Here is a 16942-nt window from a genome sequence, read left to right on the forward strand (position 1 = left end):
GACTGAAACCCACCGTTCCATACTCAGGTTAAGCAGGAAGATGTCCATCAGCACTACAGGGAGCACGCTGTCATGGTCAGGAGATGTCTTCACAACAGTCCAGTATTGCTTGTCTATAACCCTCTTCAGACTAGCTTAACCAAAGTGCTCTTTACTGATCAGATGGCCATACATTAGTGATTTCCAACAGCCGTTTTCGAGCTCTGCCCTGATCTATGGCCTGGTCCGATCTTCTATTGATGGGATGCAGATCTGTCATTTGGGCATTAACGACTTTACAACTGCACCTGACAACAGCCCAAAAAATCCAACACACAAGATCAACTTTTTCACAGATATTTGTCTTCAGTTAACCTCTGTCACTCTCGTTCGTGTCACAAGAATCTATAGTGTAAGGCTATCTTTAATGTTTTACATGACAGTTGAGACTGTGCCCCCATTCCAAAATCAACTTACGTGCCTGTTCCTATGACTATGTGGCCAGCACAGCACATGATAACGTGTTTATAGTCATATTACGTAAAGTGCTTTATTTATCAGGATTTTTAAATGCATTTTTTTTTCAGCCTCAGTGCTTATTACTAACAACACTAAGCGCATCCGCCCACGATACCACACACTGCAATGGTTTTCAAGCATCTGAATTCTATGACTAACAGAACTAATTTCTAAACACTTGTAAATCTCATTCCCACACAAATGAGTAGTTTGGTAATAGTGTAAGGATAAGGAGCTCCCCCTCCCCAAGAGAATGCTATAGTTGCTTTAAATGTAAAGCTTTATGTTAATTTAACTGTTTTTCTTCCACAGGTCCAGATCCTGGAAGAAGAAATGTTGCTCTATATGTGATATTGATTTGATCCATTGCTAGGAGTATATAATTGTAAATGTTTTATTTTCTGTGCTGTGCTTTCATATTCAAGTAATAGTTGCTCATTGTGGCTATTGAATGTGGCACTGGGAGAAATGACCTGGACGCCATGTTCTGGCATTGTTATGCCAATAGCGGTGCAAGGACGCAACCTGTATAGGGACTTTGCGTACCTCTCACTGGGGGCTGTTCCCACCTATCGTTGTGAGTTATGGCCCTAGAGAGGAGGGGAGTGCTGTTGGCACTGGCAATGAGATTGAGGGACCCTGAAGCTGGAGTGGGTCCATTGATGGAGGGTTGAGTTGCCAGGGATTTGTCCCGGCGAGCAGTAAGAGTGATTCGGAGGGAGGAGTTGCCAGGGAGCCTCCACACAACGGAGATTGCTAAGGACCAGAGAGACAAACGGCCTGGATACAAAGACAACATTACCCCTGCATTAGATAGGAGTTGGCAGATCTGTCCATTGCCGACATTTGCGTATGTATCGTGAGATATTCAGACAGACTCTGCCTCTCAGCTGGAGAAATATTTGCACCCTGTTGTGGCCAGTTGTAGGAGACCACCAGCCTAATCAAAAGGACTGTTGATTTGCATCAAATTTGGGCCTACTGTCATCATTGCGACTAAGACCTCCCTGCCTTGCCGAGCTCGGCTTACAATAGTTCCTATGTATACTAAAAATGTTAAAAGGATTACTTTGGGCAAAACTAATACACTGTGTAGTGTAGGTCCTGAGGGGGTGGTGCGTGACACATGGACTCAAATAACACCAAAGAGAGGTGTCATGCACCACCCCCTCAGGAACTTCACTAGGCATGACACAGTGTATCAGTTTAACATAGTTGCTTTCACATATTTTCGTCTTATCTCAATACAGATCCATAAATACATCAACTGTAGTTTTGATATTACAGATTTATATGCAACTTATATCTGTAATTCAAACATAACTCTATAAATGTCTCTACATTAGCACACACCATTCATTGATTCCTATATACCTCCATAGTTACATAGTTAGAACGGTTAAAAAAATACATATGTCCATCAAGCTCAACCAAGGGATGGGAGAAAGGGAAGAGATGAAACAAGAATTCTACACATTGACATAGGAGTAGGGCTGGGCAATTATGACCGAAATAAAAATCACGATTAATTGAACATGTAACCTCGATTACGATCATTGAACAATTATTTAAGCCACACCCCTTTTTACATGCCAATCCCCCTATTTGCATGCTACGCCATTGAATTAATATTTATCCCCTGAGCCTGCTGTATACTACTAGTATACAGAAGGTTTAGAGCCAGGGGGTATACATACAGCATATATATTATACAGCAGGCAGGCTCAAGGGGTATAAATTATATACAGTAGTATACCATTCCACTAACACTTGGCTGAGGCATCTCAAAGTCAGATTCTTCCAGACTAGTGTGTTCTTAATCTTCGAGGTCCTTCTACCCAGCTTCTTTTCAGCATCAAGAAAATTACGCAAACCTTGAAGAGTAGCAATTTATAAGAGATGAATCACAGGCCTGTTTCACATACTGTATGCCGCCAGAAGTGGTCAGGCCGTGCTCGGTGCGCAATGTCAGCTGCCTCTCTGCTGCAGTCGCCGCTCACCCCCCCCCCCTGGACACTCCCCATACTTTCTCCTTTGTTCCGGCAGCCTCCTCTCTGATACGGTCGCCGCTCACCGCATGGGGACCATCCGGGGGGGGGGGGGGGGTGAGCGCCGACGGTAGCAGAGAGGAAGCTGACGGAACAAAGCAAAAAGTATGGGGATTGTCCGGAGGGGTGAGCAGCGGCGACTGATCGAAACAAAGTGGACTATCTGTAAATAGTGCAGCGACGGCACTGTGCCGTGCGCTGCTCGTGTGGGGTGCCACTCTTGGCTCAGGAGGGGCCCACCAGCTGATTTGGTGGGTCTGCTTGTGGCTCAGCAGCCAGCCTGAATGTGCTGTATCTGATAATCCCTGCACTCCAGGCAGGCATACCTTTGGCGTGCTGGAGGAGTAGCGTCGATGCCGTCACATTGAGCCTGCTCTGCCTTTGGCTATCCCAAACATCATTAACGGTATGCAATCCAATCACAATCGCTGATATGTTAATCATATATCAGAGATTCTAATTGGATAGCATGCAGTTACTGACGGCAGAGACTGGGCTGCATGTAATAACCGGTTATTTTTCAATTAATTGCCCAGCCCTACATAGGAGTTGATATTTTTTCGTTCTAGGAAATTATCTAAGCCGTTTTTAAAGCCATCTACTGTAGATACTGTGACCGCTCCTGCGGTGACTATTCCATAGATTCACAGTTCTCACAGTAAAGAAGGCTTGTCGTCTCTGCAGGTTGAACCTTTTTTTCTCCAGACGGAGGGAATGTCCTCTTGTTTTTTGAGGCGGTTTTACATGGAACAGGATTTCACCATATTTTTTATATGTGTCATTAATATATTTATATAAGTTAATCATGTCCCCCCTTAGTCGTCTCTTTTCAAGGCTAAATAGGTTTAATTCTTTTAATCTTTCCTCATAACTTAGATTCTCGATGCCCCTTATTAGCTTTGTTGCTCTTCATTGTATTTTTTCCAACTCCAGGGCATCCTTTCTATGAACTGGAGCCCAGAACTGAACTGCATATTCTAAATAAGGCCTCACTAATGCTTTGTAAAGTGGTTATATTATATCCCTGTCCCGCGAGTCTTCTTTTAATACACGACAATATCTTGCTGGCCTTTGAAGCAGCTGATTGACATTGCATGCTGTTATTTAGTTTATGATCTACAAGTACACTCAGATCCTTCTCAACAAGTGACTCCCCCAGTGTAGCTCCCCCTAGGACATATGATGCACGCAGATTGTTGGTACCCAGATGCATAACTTTACATTTATCTACATTAAACCTCATTTACCAAGTGGATGCCCAAGCACTTAGTGTGTCCAAATCGACTTGTAATTTATAAACATCTTCCATATACTGAACTATATTACATAGCTTGGTGTCATCTGCAAAAATAGAAACTTATAACTGGTGACCATTCAGAGTAGGAATCATTTACCACAACTCTCTGGATACGGTCCTTGAGCCAATTTTCAATCCAATTACAAACTATACTTTCTACACCTATAGTCCTTAATTTACCCATTAGACGTCTATGAGGGACAGTGTCAATTGCCTTTGCAAAGTCCAAAAACACTATATCCACAGCATGTCACAAATTCCTTAATCCAGTCATAGACGCAAAGGTATAGCGCCATTTCGATGAACAATCCAATCTGTATTAATCAGTAGCAGAATGTTTGTTCTTTAACAATATACATCTACAGTTACTTTTCTACATGGGAAATTCTTAGCAGATTGTTGTTCTGCAAACTAGATTTTTAGATAGTCGTAAACAATAATTTTGTTACCATAGAGACAGATTATCGGTAAAAGCGCAAATTGCTGCCAATCACTGCCTGTCTGCCATATATTCATGTACGATGTTCTATATGTTTCCATCTATCCTCCCTGACTTGTACTTACCTTCTTCTGGGTCATTCCTCAGACAAGCCTCATGTAGAGTGACACGGTAGGGAAAAGACACTCTTTTGCTCCTGGTGGGGGTCTTCCTTCGAGCTTTCTGCTGGCGCCGTCTCCTGCTTTCTTCTTCCCTTTCATTCTGGGCCCACCTCTTCAGTTGTTGCTCCCTTCGTTTCTTTGCTGCACGTAGTCTTTCTAAGGTAGATGCTTTCTCCAAGAGCTGAAGTTCTGCCAATAGGTCCATTGGCTTCGTGGCCATATCTCACTGTCAGGGAAGCATAAGCTGCTCTCTCACAACAGGATGTAGATACACTGACATATCTGTTAAATAAAGAAAAGTATTTAGAACTCTGACATTGAGACGCCTGCATTGTCTTGTGTCTAGTGAAAACACTCAAATGCCTAAAGCAAAAAAAAACTATCTAAAAGGCTTAAAGGGACACTATTGCTTTAATTTTCATTTATTATCATTCATTATTTATCATTTTTATATGTTCCTTGGGAGAGTCCCTCTCTTTATACTGACCTAATATTACAACAGCATGTACTTGCTTTACAGCATTTCTAGGCAAATATAAAATACCATTGGAGAGACAACCTATTATTGTCTAAACAGAAGATTTAATTAAAAATTATATTTTAAAACACAGCCAGTATCCAAAGTAAGCAAAAGAGTCTCTCTCTAGGACTAACAATGTACAGAGTACAAGATCTAAAATGAAGTTACACAATATGTTTTTAATTATTTATTTTCCTTTTGGAGCCACCAATGCCCTAAAAATATCCACACCATGGAAATAACTTTGTACAAAAGTAACTGAGGCTGAGAAGTCCCATTCCCACTTGTCGTGTGGGGCATAATGCCAATTGCATGGCAAATAATCTGCATTGTACACCGAGCGGGGGATGTTTATGGGCCTCCAATGACCCTTATGACCTGTACACTGCCATATGCTTATTTCATAAAGAGCAAACTGGTAACATGTCCAATAATCGGAACCAACAATCCCTTTTAGCATCTCTTCACATTATACATATAGACTGTCCCCCAAGAGGTTTGTGTACTTGGATGCTGTTCAGCTGCAAAGGAAATAAAAGCCTTTTGCAGGACACAGTGGTTCCTTAAGGTGTCTCTCAAATAAGTTTCCATTGTATTTACCATGATATGTCCAGTATGGGCACCGGTCACCCACAAATCTCAAGTTGGAGACTAAATAAATGACTAATCTATCCATCAGAATTGATGCAGCTGAACAGACAAAAAAAAAACAGCCGAACAGATTGTAACATGTATGGCCCGTGTAACACAAGTCATGAAATGAGACACTACTCTTGGAACAGTTGAGTGAGAATGTTGATATAGTACTAGGTAGCCATGACTAAACGTAAGGATCTATACAATTAATACATACTGCAACCGGTGAAAGCAATGTTGGACTGGCCCTCTTGGGTTCGAGGATCCTGGTTTGGGGCTCAGGTTCTGCAGCAATAGGGACCATGTAGTCCAGAAGAAGAAAACCAACTAGCAATTCAGTTGTTGCTGGGGATTATGGTTTTCTTTACTGAGCCATTACTGATGATAAAACCTGTGTGGGCAGCTCATATAGCTCATGGTTAGGCTATCAGAATAATCACATGGAGTGGGCCCAATGAGTGGGCCCGATATCCCCCAGTCAGACACTGGGTGTCCGTGTCCCATTTAATAGTACTGATATAACACAGTAAAAGCAACATGACCTAATTTATAGCAAGGGGTTTAATCTCAGATCATTCAGCTCTGTGACACATCCTGTATAGTAACCGAGACGGAGGCGTCAATTGAAACCAAAGCAGGAAAGACAGATACAGACTGGGCCATGCTGTGACTTCCTGCAGTGACACACAGATCAGCGCAGAATATGAACCATTATAACACAATGGAAAATGCACATATAATGGAATAGGATGATATAAAGAATAGACCGGCGGGTCTGTATCCACCATTGAAGACATATTGTTCTATAAATTATAGTAAAAGCATTCCTTTTCTTGTCTGCAATTTACTACCTACAAATCCAGGTGTCTTGAACAGCTGCCAAAATCTTCGCAGTCTAAATACACATCTTAAAGGAGGAAAATTAACAAACTCCCAGTGATATAGAAAAAAAGAACTGAAAAAGCAATCGTAGAGGGAGCTATTTATCAAGTGTCACTAGCAATAAAATGGTCAATATTGGTTCCTTCTCGAATAAAGATGGATCTGGGATGTTTATTGGTCTGAAAGCAAAGCCTTCTCTACTGGGCATTCTGGTGACAGTCCTGTGACCTGCATAATTTAGAAATACTGGAGACCGCTACGGAATGCCACTTCTTCACATAGCTTATCTCTATAGTCTAGTCATATAAGTACAGATAACATAGTTGTTATGATCAATTCTTAGCATCATTAGTTACGATATACTTGGCATTTATACCAATTAAAGATTTCTTTACAATTGAGAAAAAACTATTGATGCATTGGTGTTCATTTTTTTCTATAGGATATAGTTACTGTTTAACTTGTATCCTGTAAATGATAAGCAGCCAATGCAATAATATTACTGTGGGGATTATAGATTTTAAAATCATATATTTGCATGTATACATTGATCTATGTTTGAAAAACAAATAGGGAACTAACTATCCATCTAGACATCTCAGGTTGCCTTCGCATTGCGTTCAGGAGATCTGCTCTCTTATACGTCAAAATTCCCCAAAAATGGGATTGAATCCTAGTACAAAGGGAAAGGGTAACCTTCCCAAAGATTTCCTTAAGGAATGTTCCCCTTCTTCTTTAGATACATTCACATTTTGATTGGACAACCTTACTAGGAAATATTGAATTGTTGCTTGGACTAGGTGAAAATCTCAGTGCTAAGGGCTGACATACCATAGAGGCAGCAAATGAAGCTGCAAAGGGGCCCTTGGAAAGAGGGGCCAAGCCCTGGTTGGTCCCATCCCTTTTCTATTGAGTGGTGAAAACCTGTGTAGACTCCCTTTTGCATTATGTGCAAACAAGGGGTTGGGAATTGGCCCAAGGATGATAAAAGGGGCACAGAGTAGGGAACAAATACCAGACCCTTCCGTCCTGGGGGGCAAGTACTGTATGCCACTGTGGGTATGAGCAGTATTACATGAAAAGGAGCCTATATAAATACAGAGTGTGGAATGCCAGACGCTCTCCGTTGAGGTTTGAACCTATTGAGCACTAGTTAAAGGCTTATGTCTAACACCTCGCGCAACAGACATGAAAAAAACAAAAACATCAGACACAACCACAAACATGGCGAGGTTTGGTAAGTGGGTAAGACTCACATGCAAATACAAAAATGTCTTGTTCATTTTAGACAATACATATTTTTCATTTATATCAATTGTCATTTATTTCAATATTTAATTAAAATAAAAGGTACCTCTCCATTAAATAAATGGACACGTGATAGCCTGACCAATCAGTAGAAGGAAGGAGCAAAAGCGCTGGCTGTGTTGGCTCCCGTCTGCAATTTACGCCTTGCTTAGCAGGGGGCAGTTGTGTACAGGCTATAGACTTTCTAAAGCTGTAGACGGCTTTACAAAAGGAGCCCAAAAATGATGATGGGAGCCGAACAGCGCCCTTTCAAGTGCTTCTGCTCTTTCCTTCTAGGAATAAGTAAAATTAGTCCGCCTGGTGTCCAGATTGTTTAACTCACATAGGATTGTCTGAACTGGATACACCAGTAGCAAACTCTCAGCTGTGAGACGGATGAGGTCTGTACCTGTTTTTTGGGGCTTTTAAATGTAAACAAGAATGTTCCCATCTACTCACAGCAAGCACAGATCTTTAAAATTTAAATAGTGAGGTATTAAAACAAAATGTTTATTGGAAAGTTGCAGAACTTTTCATTCTACAATCATTACACCTTATTTACTTAAAACCACAGGGTATGCCATAAATGTCTAATAGATGTGGATTCCATGTCTAGATGACGCATTCAGGCGGAGGATGAATGGAGAGGAGGCCGTGTACTTGTGGGATCGGTTGTTTCTGTAACTCCCATAGAAATAAATGAAGAGAGCTTCTCCATTCATTCCTCGACTGGATGCGGCGGCCCCTTTAAGTACAAATTAAATTTTTGTAGAAGAACAATAAGGAAATTGGTTGACAAAAATGTGAATGTTTAACGATGGAATAGTTACATAAAAACAAAAACCTGCAAAGGAGTAGGAGCAACTGTTGCAATAAACATTCACAGAAATGTCTTACACAATTTAACAAATGTGAACACCAAGGAATACCAGTGAATGGAGATGGAGCACAGGTGTCTAACCAAGAAAGGTAAGAAAAAATATACAGGGAAGTGAAAGAGAAAGAAGTAGAAGAGAGAGTGAGAAGACAAAGATGAAAAAAAAAGAAAGATTAGTTTTGGTGGGGGGTGTGGGGCAAGATCTACAAGGGATTTTCTAAGATTACCAGCACACCATAAATTAAAAAGTAAAGGTTTGGTGTTCTTTGAATCTCTGTGTCATGCACCGCCTCACTCGGGCGTAACGGAGAGTATCAGTTTTGCATGGTGTGTTCCTTTAATTTTCTGGTTACCTGGGCTAAAATCCAGATGAACAAAAAAGAATGCTAGTGGTGCATGAGAAGAAAAGAGGCCAAATGTATCTTTTAGCCTGTCCCAAATTGTAAATTACAAGGAAAGCAATGCCTTTAAGAGACTGCAATCCAGAGAAGAAAAAATAAATAAAATGATAAAGGATATGTCATAAATGTCAGATAGATGCAGGTCCCACCTCTGGAACCAGCACCTATCTCTAGAACGGGGCCCCTAAACCCCGTTCTACCTCTTTGTGTGTCGGCTGATTTCCGACCATGAAGGTGAAAACAGCGTAACTAGCTGAGCTATGCTGTTTCCGTAAGCCCCATAGAACTGAATGGTAGTTACGGAAACAGTGTAGCTCTCATGCTACGCTGCTTCTGTAACAGCTATTCACTACTATGGGAGTTACGGAAAAAGCGTAGCTTTGCTGTTTTCGGAACTCCCGACCATAAAGTCGGGAAGTGGCCGGGAGTCAGTGATAGCAGACAAAGATAGAACGGGGTTTAGGGGGGCCCCGTTCTAGAGATAGGTGCGGGTACCAGAGGTGGGACCCAATCTATTGACATTTATGACATGTCCTGTGGATATGTCATAAATGTCCCTCGTGGGAAAACCCCTTTAATTGTCAACTAGTGATATCTGATAAAAAATAAATTATCTTAACGAGGCTCTGTCACCAGATTTTGCAACCCCTATCTGCTATTGCAGCAGATAGGCGCTGCAATGTAGATAAGAGTAACGTTTTTATTTTTAAAAAACGAGCATTTTTGGCCAAGTTATGACCATTTTTGTATTTATGGAAATGAGGCTTGCAAAAGTCCAACTGGGCGTGTTTAAAGTAAAAGTCCAACTGGGCGTGTATTATGTGTGTACATCGGGGCGTTTTTACTTCTTTTACTAGCTGGGCGTTGTGTATAGAAGTATCATCCACTTCTCTTCAGAACGCACAGCTTCTGGCAGTGCAGACACACAGCGTGTTCTCGAGAGATCACGCTGTGACGTCACTCACTTCCTGCCCCAGGTCCTGCATCGTGTCGGACGAGCGAGGACACATCGGCACCAGAGGCTTCAGTTGATTCTGCAGCAGCATCGGCGTTTGCAGGTAAGTCGATGTAGCTACTTACCTGCAAACGCCGATGCTGCTGCAGAATCAACTGTAGCCTCTGGTGCCGATGTGGCCGACACGATGCAGGACCTGGGGCAGGAAGTGAGTGACGTCACAGCGTGATCTCTCGAGAACACGCTGTGTGTATGCACTGCCAGAAGCTGTGCGTTCTGAAGAGAAGTGGATGATACTTCTCGTCAGAACGCCCAGCTAGTAAAAGAAGTAAAAACGCCCGATGTACGCACATAATACACGCCCACTTGGACTTTTACTGTAAACACGCCCAGTTGTACTTTTGCAAGCCTCATTTGCATAAATACAAAAATGGTCATAACTTGGCCAAAAATGCTCGTTTTTTAAAAATAAAAACGTTACTCTTATCTCCATTGCAGCGCCGATCTGCTGCAATAGCAGATAGGGGTTGCAAAATCTGGTGACAGAGCCTCTTTAAAAACTTGCACCCACTAAATAAAATGACAGATCAGGTAAGACTGCCAGCTGCTTCCACCTACTCAAGCATTCAGTCGAGTAGGCGGTGTGTGCGGGAGTACTAGCTATGTCCTTGTTTTCATAGAATCTGCATTGATATCTTTTTCATTGTTGCTGATTCACTAAGCCTGAAGTGGTGAGCTACCACCCTTTCACATTCTACCTCCTACCTGACTTAATCTGCAGCCTCCAAATTTGCCATTTTAGAAGATTTTGGTTAGTGCAGGGGCGTAGCTAGGGGGGGAAATGAGGCATAGGGAGGGCACCCACAAGACACTCTGTCTTGCCCAGGGTATTTAGATACAGGGTAGGGGCAGTAAACGGAATCTTTGCCCCAGATCAAGAAAGCCTAACTACTAGCAAATATACCAGACTAAGGGTAGTATTACACGGCCCGATGTGGGCCGTGTAAACTAGTGCCGATCAACGAGACAGCGTGTTGATCGGCGCTTGTTTGCTCTATTCACAAGGAGCTAGTATAGGGGCTAGTATAGGGACGAGCGGTCGTTACTCCGATTGCTCATCCCCATACATTTCTATCATATCGGCAGCACGTCTCCCTGTTTACACAGGAAGATGTGCTGCCGACAACGATAATATTTTGGGCATTTAAAACTATACTAATCAGCTAATCAGCCGATGAATGAGCAAACGCAGGGCAATTATCGGGAAAGAGCATTCTGTAAACACCCGTTTGCCCAATAATTGTCCAGTGTAAAAGGGCCCTTACTCTCTGGTGACCCTTCAGATGACCATGAGGGAGCGAAAGATTAAACTATCCAAGAAAAACAAATCGCCGTCAGACCAAATATTATAAGGAAAACTGACTCCAGTCTAACTTCAGGCACAGGTGACCAGACCAAAGCTTAGGCTATGTTCACACGGAGTATTTTGCCGGTAACCGCGTCGCAAAACTCGGCAAAAACGGCCCTAAAATGCCTCCCATTGATTTCAATGGGAGGCGTCGGCGTCTTTTTCCCGCGAGTAGGAAAACTGCCTCGCGGGAAAAAGAAGCGACATGCCTGATCTTCGGGCGTTTACGCCTCTGACCTCCCATTGACTTCAATGGGAGGTAGAGAAAGCGTACTTCGCAGTATTTTATGCCCGCGGCGCTCAATGGCCGCGGGCGAAAAACGGCGCGAAAATCGGCGTGGAGGGAGAGGAAAATCTGCCTCAAACTTCCAAACGGAATTTTGAGGCAGATATTCCTCCTGCAAAATACTCCGTGTGAACATAGCCTTAGTCTGGACATTGGAAAATACCTCTTCCATGAGAAAAGGCCAGCATGTAGACCTAAATAGAAGACAGGACATCGAAACCAACAGATCAAATTAGGAAAAAATTCTCCTATTAATTTATAGTTCTGACTATTAAACAGTTTTAATGAAGAGCTCATATGACCAAGTGGCCATTGTTATAACCCACTTTTTAACATTTTTAAAGGGGTTCAATATCATATAGGTGGGGGTCCTATTCCCACCATCCCCACCGATCAGCTGTCTAAAGAGGCGACGGTAACAATGGGGACAGGGGAATAAGCCACTAACAGCCTCTTCTGGCAGTTGTTTATCTCCTGCGGGAACAGAGACTCAGGCACGTTGAAAACCAAAGTGACCAAACCCTCTTTCCTTCAACAACTGCTGTCAAGAGCGGGCAGCCCATCTAATCTAATAGTATGGGCATGATTAATAGGTTGCCAGTCAGAAGGGTGCACTACATGTTACCATATGACCAAGTGTTATCTGTGTGAGATTACAATACTAAACAGTCACCCCCTCATGGATGATAGGTGTGTGAGTGGATGTTCATCAGTATTTGGACCTATGCTACCTCCCTCATATAACATTGTGGTGTGTCTGCATCCTGCTGGGAACTGGTGTTTTAACCTTCCCCTGATGCTGTTAGCATGGCCTTTTTCAGTGATTTGATGTCGGAAGGTGGTGAGTCGGCCGAAAATGTAAATTGGCCAAATAGGAATATTTTGGCTGTGGTCAGCCGAAACTACACATGTATGGCATGACTGGCTGCATTTAGGCCAATCATTTGCTACTTTATGCCAGCCCCAAGGATCCCACAGATGTTTGATTGGCCACATTGTCTCATGTGTATGGCCGGCTTTATGTGTATTGTAGCCACCCTCCCCTATCCAGCTTTTATCTTATGTGTATGGCTAGCTAACACTTTTGTAGAACCAACAATGATCTTGCAGGAACTGCTTCGTTCTATCTTACATATTGTTCATGGACAGTACTATGTTCTCAGAAGTATTTATCCCTGTAAATGTACCATGTATGATTCTTTTGACTTGTCTATTTTCATTTTTAACTTTAAATTCCATAACTTATTTCCTCAACACAATATTTTGAGAAACAGAACATTAAAAATGCAAAGTCTATTGAGCAGAATAGAAATACATGAGTGTCACATCAGACAGATGAGCACCTGTGCAGTTATGCACCTGCTGAACAGCTGTGTCCCAGGATTTTGGAAAATGCTTACAACTATAAAAATAGGTAGAAGGTAATAGGTAAGAATGATCTGAATAAAGTATCAGACCGGCTTACAAACCGATGGTGGTTTACATTTTTAGGGAGAACAGACCTCAAAGAGAGCAAAAGGAGAGCCTTGTATGTCTCCAATCTTAGGGATCGGTATAAAATGTTATCCAGAAAAGCAAGTACAAACTGCAGTGCAACCCGGCCTTAGCCATAGTAAGTGGTAAGGAAATTGGATTGAGAGCCCCATTAAGCATCAATGTGAGCACATTCTGTATACAGTGGTACTAAATAGGTAATAAATAAATGGACAATCAATGGATCCCATCTCTAGTGCCAATTCTACCCTATAGTAATTTGCAAATTTGCAAATGCAGCAGATGTGAATATTAAAAATGCACACACACACACACATATATATATATATATATATATATATATATATATATATATATATATATATATATATATATGTATATATATATATAATGTAAGTTATCCTGGGTGACCACTACACGTGTTCACGATAGATTGGTGTACAGGTATAAACGTGTCCATTGAGAATAAAGCACCTGCAGCAAAGTGATGGGAGCTATATGTACCTATACATTAATACACTCTGATTTCCAATATTCCACTATAATAATATATAACATATGATCGAACAGCTCTATATGATTTGATTTATACAATGTGTGTGTTTTATATAAATATAAGCATTATGAAAAAATACAAAATCATCATATTAAATCTAGTATAAATACATTTAGACTATGGAAATCTAATATACATAGACATACTGGTACAGATCTTCTTGAGATACTGTGAGCAGCGCATTCATATCCATACATACCTGTATAAGCAGTCTGGGAGCAGTAGTCAAGGCTCGGGAAGCATTCAGCACAGCACACAGCACTCGGGGACCAATGCAAATAAGGATTTAAGTGACAGCATAGAGGGACTAATGCAGACAGCACCGCACCGAGCAGTATAGACACAGTACACAGTGCTACTAGCTCTGCAGGGTAAAGAGAGGAGGCGTCTGCTGCAGCCTCACAACCCAGAGAGGAGGGGGAGAGTGCAGAGACTTCTCATTATACAACTCCACCTACAGCACAACCTAGTGCTGCTCCATCTACCATACACCACTGACTGCATGTCGTCTACCGTGCGTTGCACCCTGCGACTTCCCTCTATATAGGTTTACAGTAGCATTTTACATTACATTATTTAAATACATATTTCAAAGGCTCCCATTCATTTCCATGTTCAATCTTGCATCATTTTTTATCTTTTACATTTGGTCTGGATTAATTTATTTAGCGAACCGTTTTGCGCTATTAGGTTCTGTATATGCAATAATGGGTCAGGTTTTTTTTACCATTAAAACTCTGTTCATCAGGGCAGCCTTATGTTGGATAGTGTCCTATGTGGTACCTTATATTGGTGCACCTGCCCCCTATCCATATGGTGAACTGTCATGCAGTGTAGGATATCATATAGTGCTTAAAGAGGATGTATAGAATATACGAAGCCAACTGCTTCCGGTTCCGTACATTGCATAATGTGCCATAACATCTGGTGCCCGCAGGCCACTGGAGCAGCTGATCGGTGCAGGGTTTGTGTGTTGGACACGCACCGATGATATACTGATGACCTATCCGGCGTATAGGTCATCAGTTGTCCGGTAGTGGACAACCCCTTTAACTGTCGGCGTCATACAGGATGGTGCCCACATAACAGTGCCATACATTGGTCAAATAACAGTTCAATACAATTGTTTCACAAACTGTGGGTATGTGGACCCACTAGGCCGTACCGCCATAGCAGAGTAGCAGCTGGCCAATCAATGGATCCCATCTCTAGTGCCAATTTTACCCTATAGTAATTTTAAAATTTGCAAATGCAGCAGGTGTGAATATTAAAAATGCACACACACACACACACACACACACACACACACACATTATATATATATACCAAATCTATACAAAGTCCAAGCACAAGGGTACCTACAATAGTCCAGGCAGTAGCGGAGGCTTAGGCACAGATGGTACTTTGACGACAGGTGATGCAAAACGTGGCAGGAGGTACCAGGCATAACAGATGACAGCAGACGTGGTGGAAGACAGCAGTCATAGCAGACGACACAACACGACTCCAACACTAGAGAGGGCACAGGGACACTGGGAACAGGATACGACCAAGGGGCCATTTGCAAGACTAACTTAGGAATACAAACAACGCTCAGGCAAGGAGTGAAAGGGCAGGGCCCTTTTTATAGTCCATAGTGATTAGGGCTAGTTAATTATATTTTACATGTGCGCGCACTGGCCCCTTAAGGCCGGGCACGAGCATGCCTGGGCACACTACGGGACATTGCGGAGCGGAAGTGAGTGCTGGCATCTCCTAAAAAGGAGATGCTGGACAGCACTCGCAAGTCCATGGCCGCGGCCATTGAGGGGTGAATAGGAAAGACGATCCGCGGCCATGGAAGTTACAGTTCCCTCTCCCGCCCCCTCTTCTTGGGATCAGAGCGAGAGAGGAATTTCTTAATGAGGGTAGGGGCATTGAGGTTCTCTTCTGGCTCCCAGGACCTCTCCTTTGGACCAAACCCTTCCAATCCACTAAATAAAATGTCCTTCCTCCTACTCTCTTGTAGTCCAGGATCTCCTTTACTTCAAACACATCGGAAGAACCGCTGGGAGCAACTGCAGGACTAGGAGTCTTACTTTAGCAGTTCAGAACCACAGGCTTCAGGAGGGACACATGAAAGGAGTTGGGGATTTTGAGAGTAGGAGGCAGCAGAAGCTTATCGGAGACGGGGTTAATTTGTTGCAGGATCTCTAAAGGTCCGAGGAACCTAGGAGCAAATTTGTACGAAGGCAACTTCAGACGGATATTCCTTGAGGACAGCCAGACTTTGGTACCAGGAAGAGACTGAGGCGGCACTCTTCTTCTTGTATCCACTTTTTGCTTCATGCTCTCAACTGCCAGCATAATAGAGGACCGGGTCTGCTGCCAGATTTGTAGAAAGTCCCCAAATGCAGAGTGGGTACCTGAGATGTAGCCAAAACAGGAAGAGGGATTCGCGGATGTTGACCGTAAACAATGTAGAACGGTGTGGAAGTAGTGGACTCACTTGTGTGGTTGTTATATGAGAACTCGGCCCATGGAAGAAGCTGTACCCAGTCATCATGCTGCATGGAAATGAAGTGAACAAAATAATACTCCATGATCTGGTTAATCCTCTCGACTTGACCATTGGACTGGGGGTGGTAGACTGAGGAAAAGTCCAATTTCACATCCAGGAGTTTACAGAGGGCTCTCCAGAATCTTGAAGTGAAATGAACCCCATGATCAGACACAATATGTCGGGGCAAGCCATGCAAGCGGAAGATGTGCTGGATGAAGAGATTTGCCAGTCGAGGAGCAGAAGGTAGGCCGGTCAGTGGGATAAAGGGTACCATCTTCGAGAACCGGTCCACCACCACCCAGACAGACAGTATTGCATCCTGCTGAGAGAGGAAGATCAGTGACAAAGTCCTTCGCAATATACTGTCAGGGAGCGTTGGGCACAGGCAGAGGTTGGAGTAGGCCGGCAGGCTTTGAGTGAGCAACCTTGTTATATGCACAGACAGTGCAGGAAGAGACAAAGTCCACAATATCTTTGGGCAGCGTGGGCCAGCAGAAATGACGAGCAACCAGATCTCGAGTCTTACGAACACCCGCGTGTCCCGCCAGTTTGGAGCTGTGTCCCCAGTGAAGAATTCTTCTCCTGTATACCAACCAAACAAAAGTCCTTCCCGGAGGGATGTCTCGAACTTGCAGAGGATTAGCAGAAACAATGC

At 42.9% G+C, this 16942-nt stretch overlaps 1 protein-coding gene across 1 annotated transcript in view; it reads right to left on the minus strand.

The window, feature by feature from the left end:
• PPP1R16B (protein phosphatase 1 regulatory subunit 16B) overlaps nt 1-14134 on the minus strand; it is a 65233-nt gene extending 51099 nt beyond the window's left edge. Inside the window, exons 1-2 of the mRNA XM_075845444.1 lie at nt 13945-14134; nt 4408-4725 (exon numbers count right to left, since the gene is read on the minus strand). Of these exons, the coding sequence (XP_075701559.1) occupies nt 4408-4663 (256 nt within the window). The 5' untranslated portion in view covers nt 4664-4725; nt 13945-14134. The remainder of the gene's footprint in view (nt 1-4407; nt 4726-13944) is intronic.
• Nucleotides 14135-16942: the final 2808 nt, after the last annotated feature.

The sequence above is a fragment of the Rhinoderma darwinii genome, chromosome 13 (genome assembly GCF_050947455.1).
Source record: "Rhinoderma darwinii isolate aRhiDar2 chromosome 13, aRhiDar2.hap1, whole genome shotgun sequence".
NCBI lineage: Eukaryota > Metazoa > Chordata > Amphibia > Anura > Rhinodermatidae > Rhinoderma > Rhinoderma darwinii.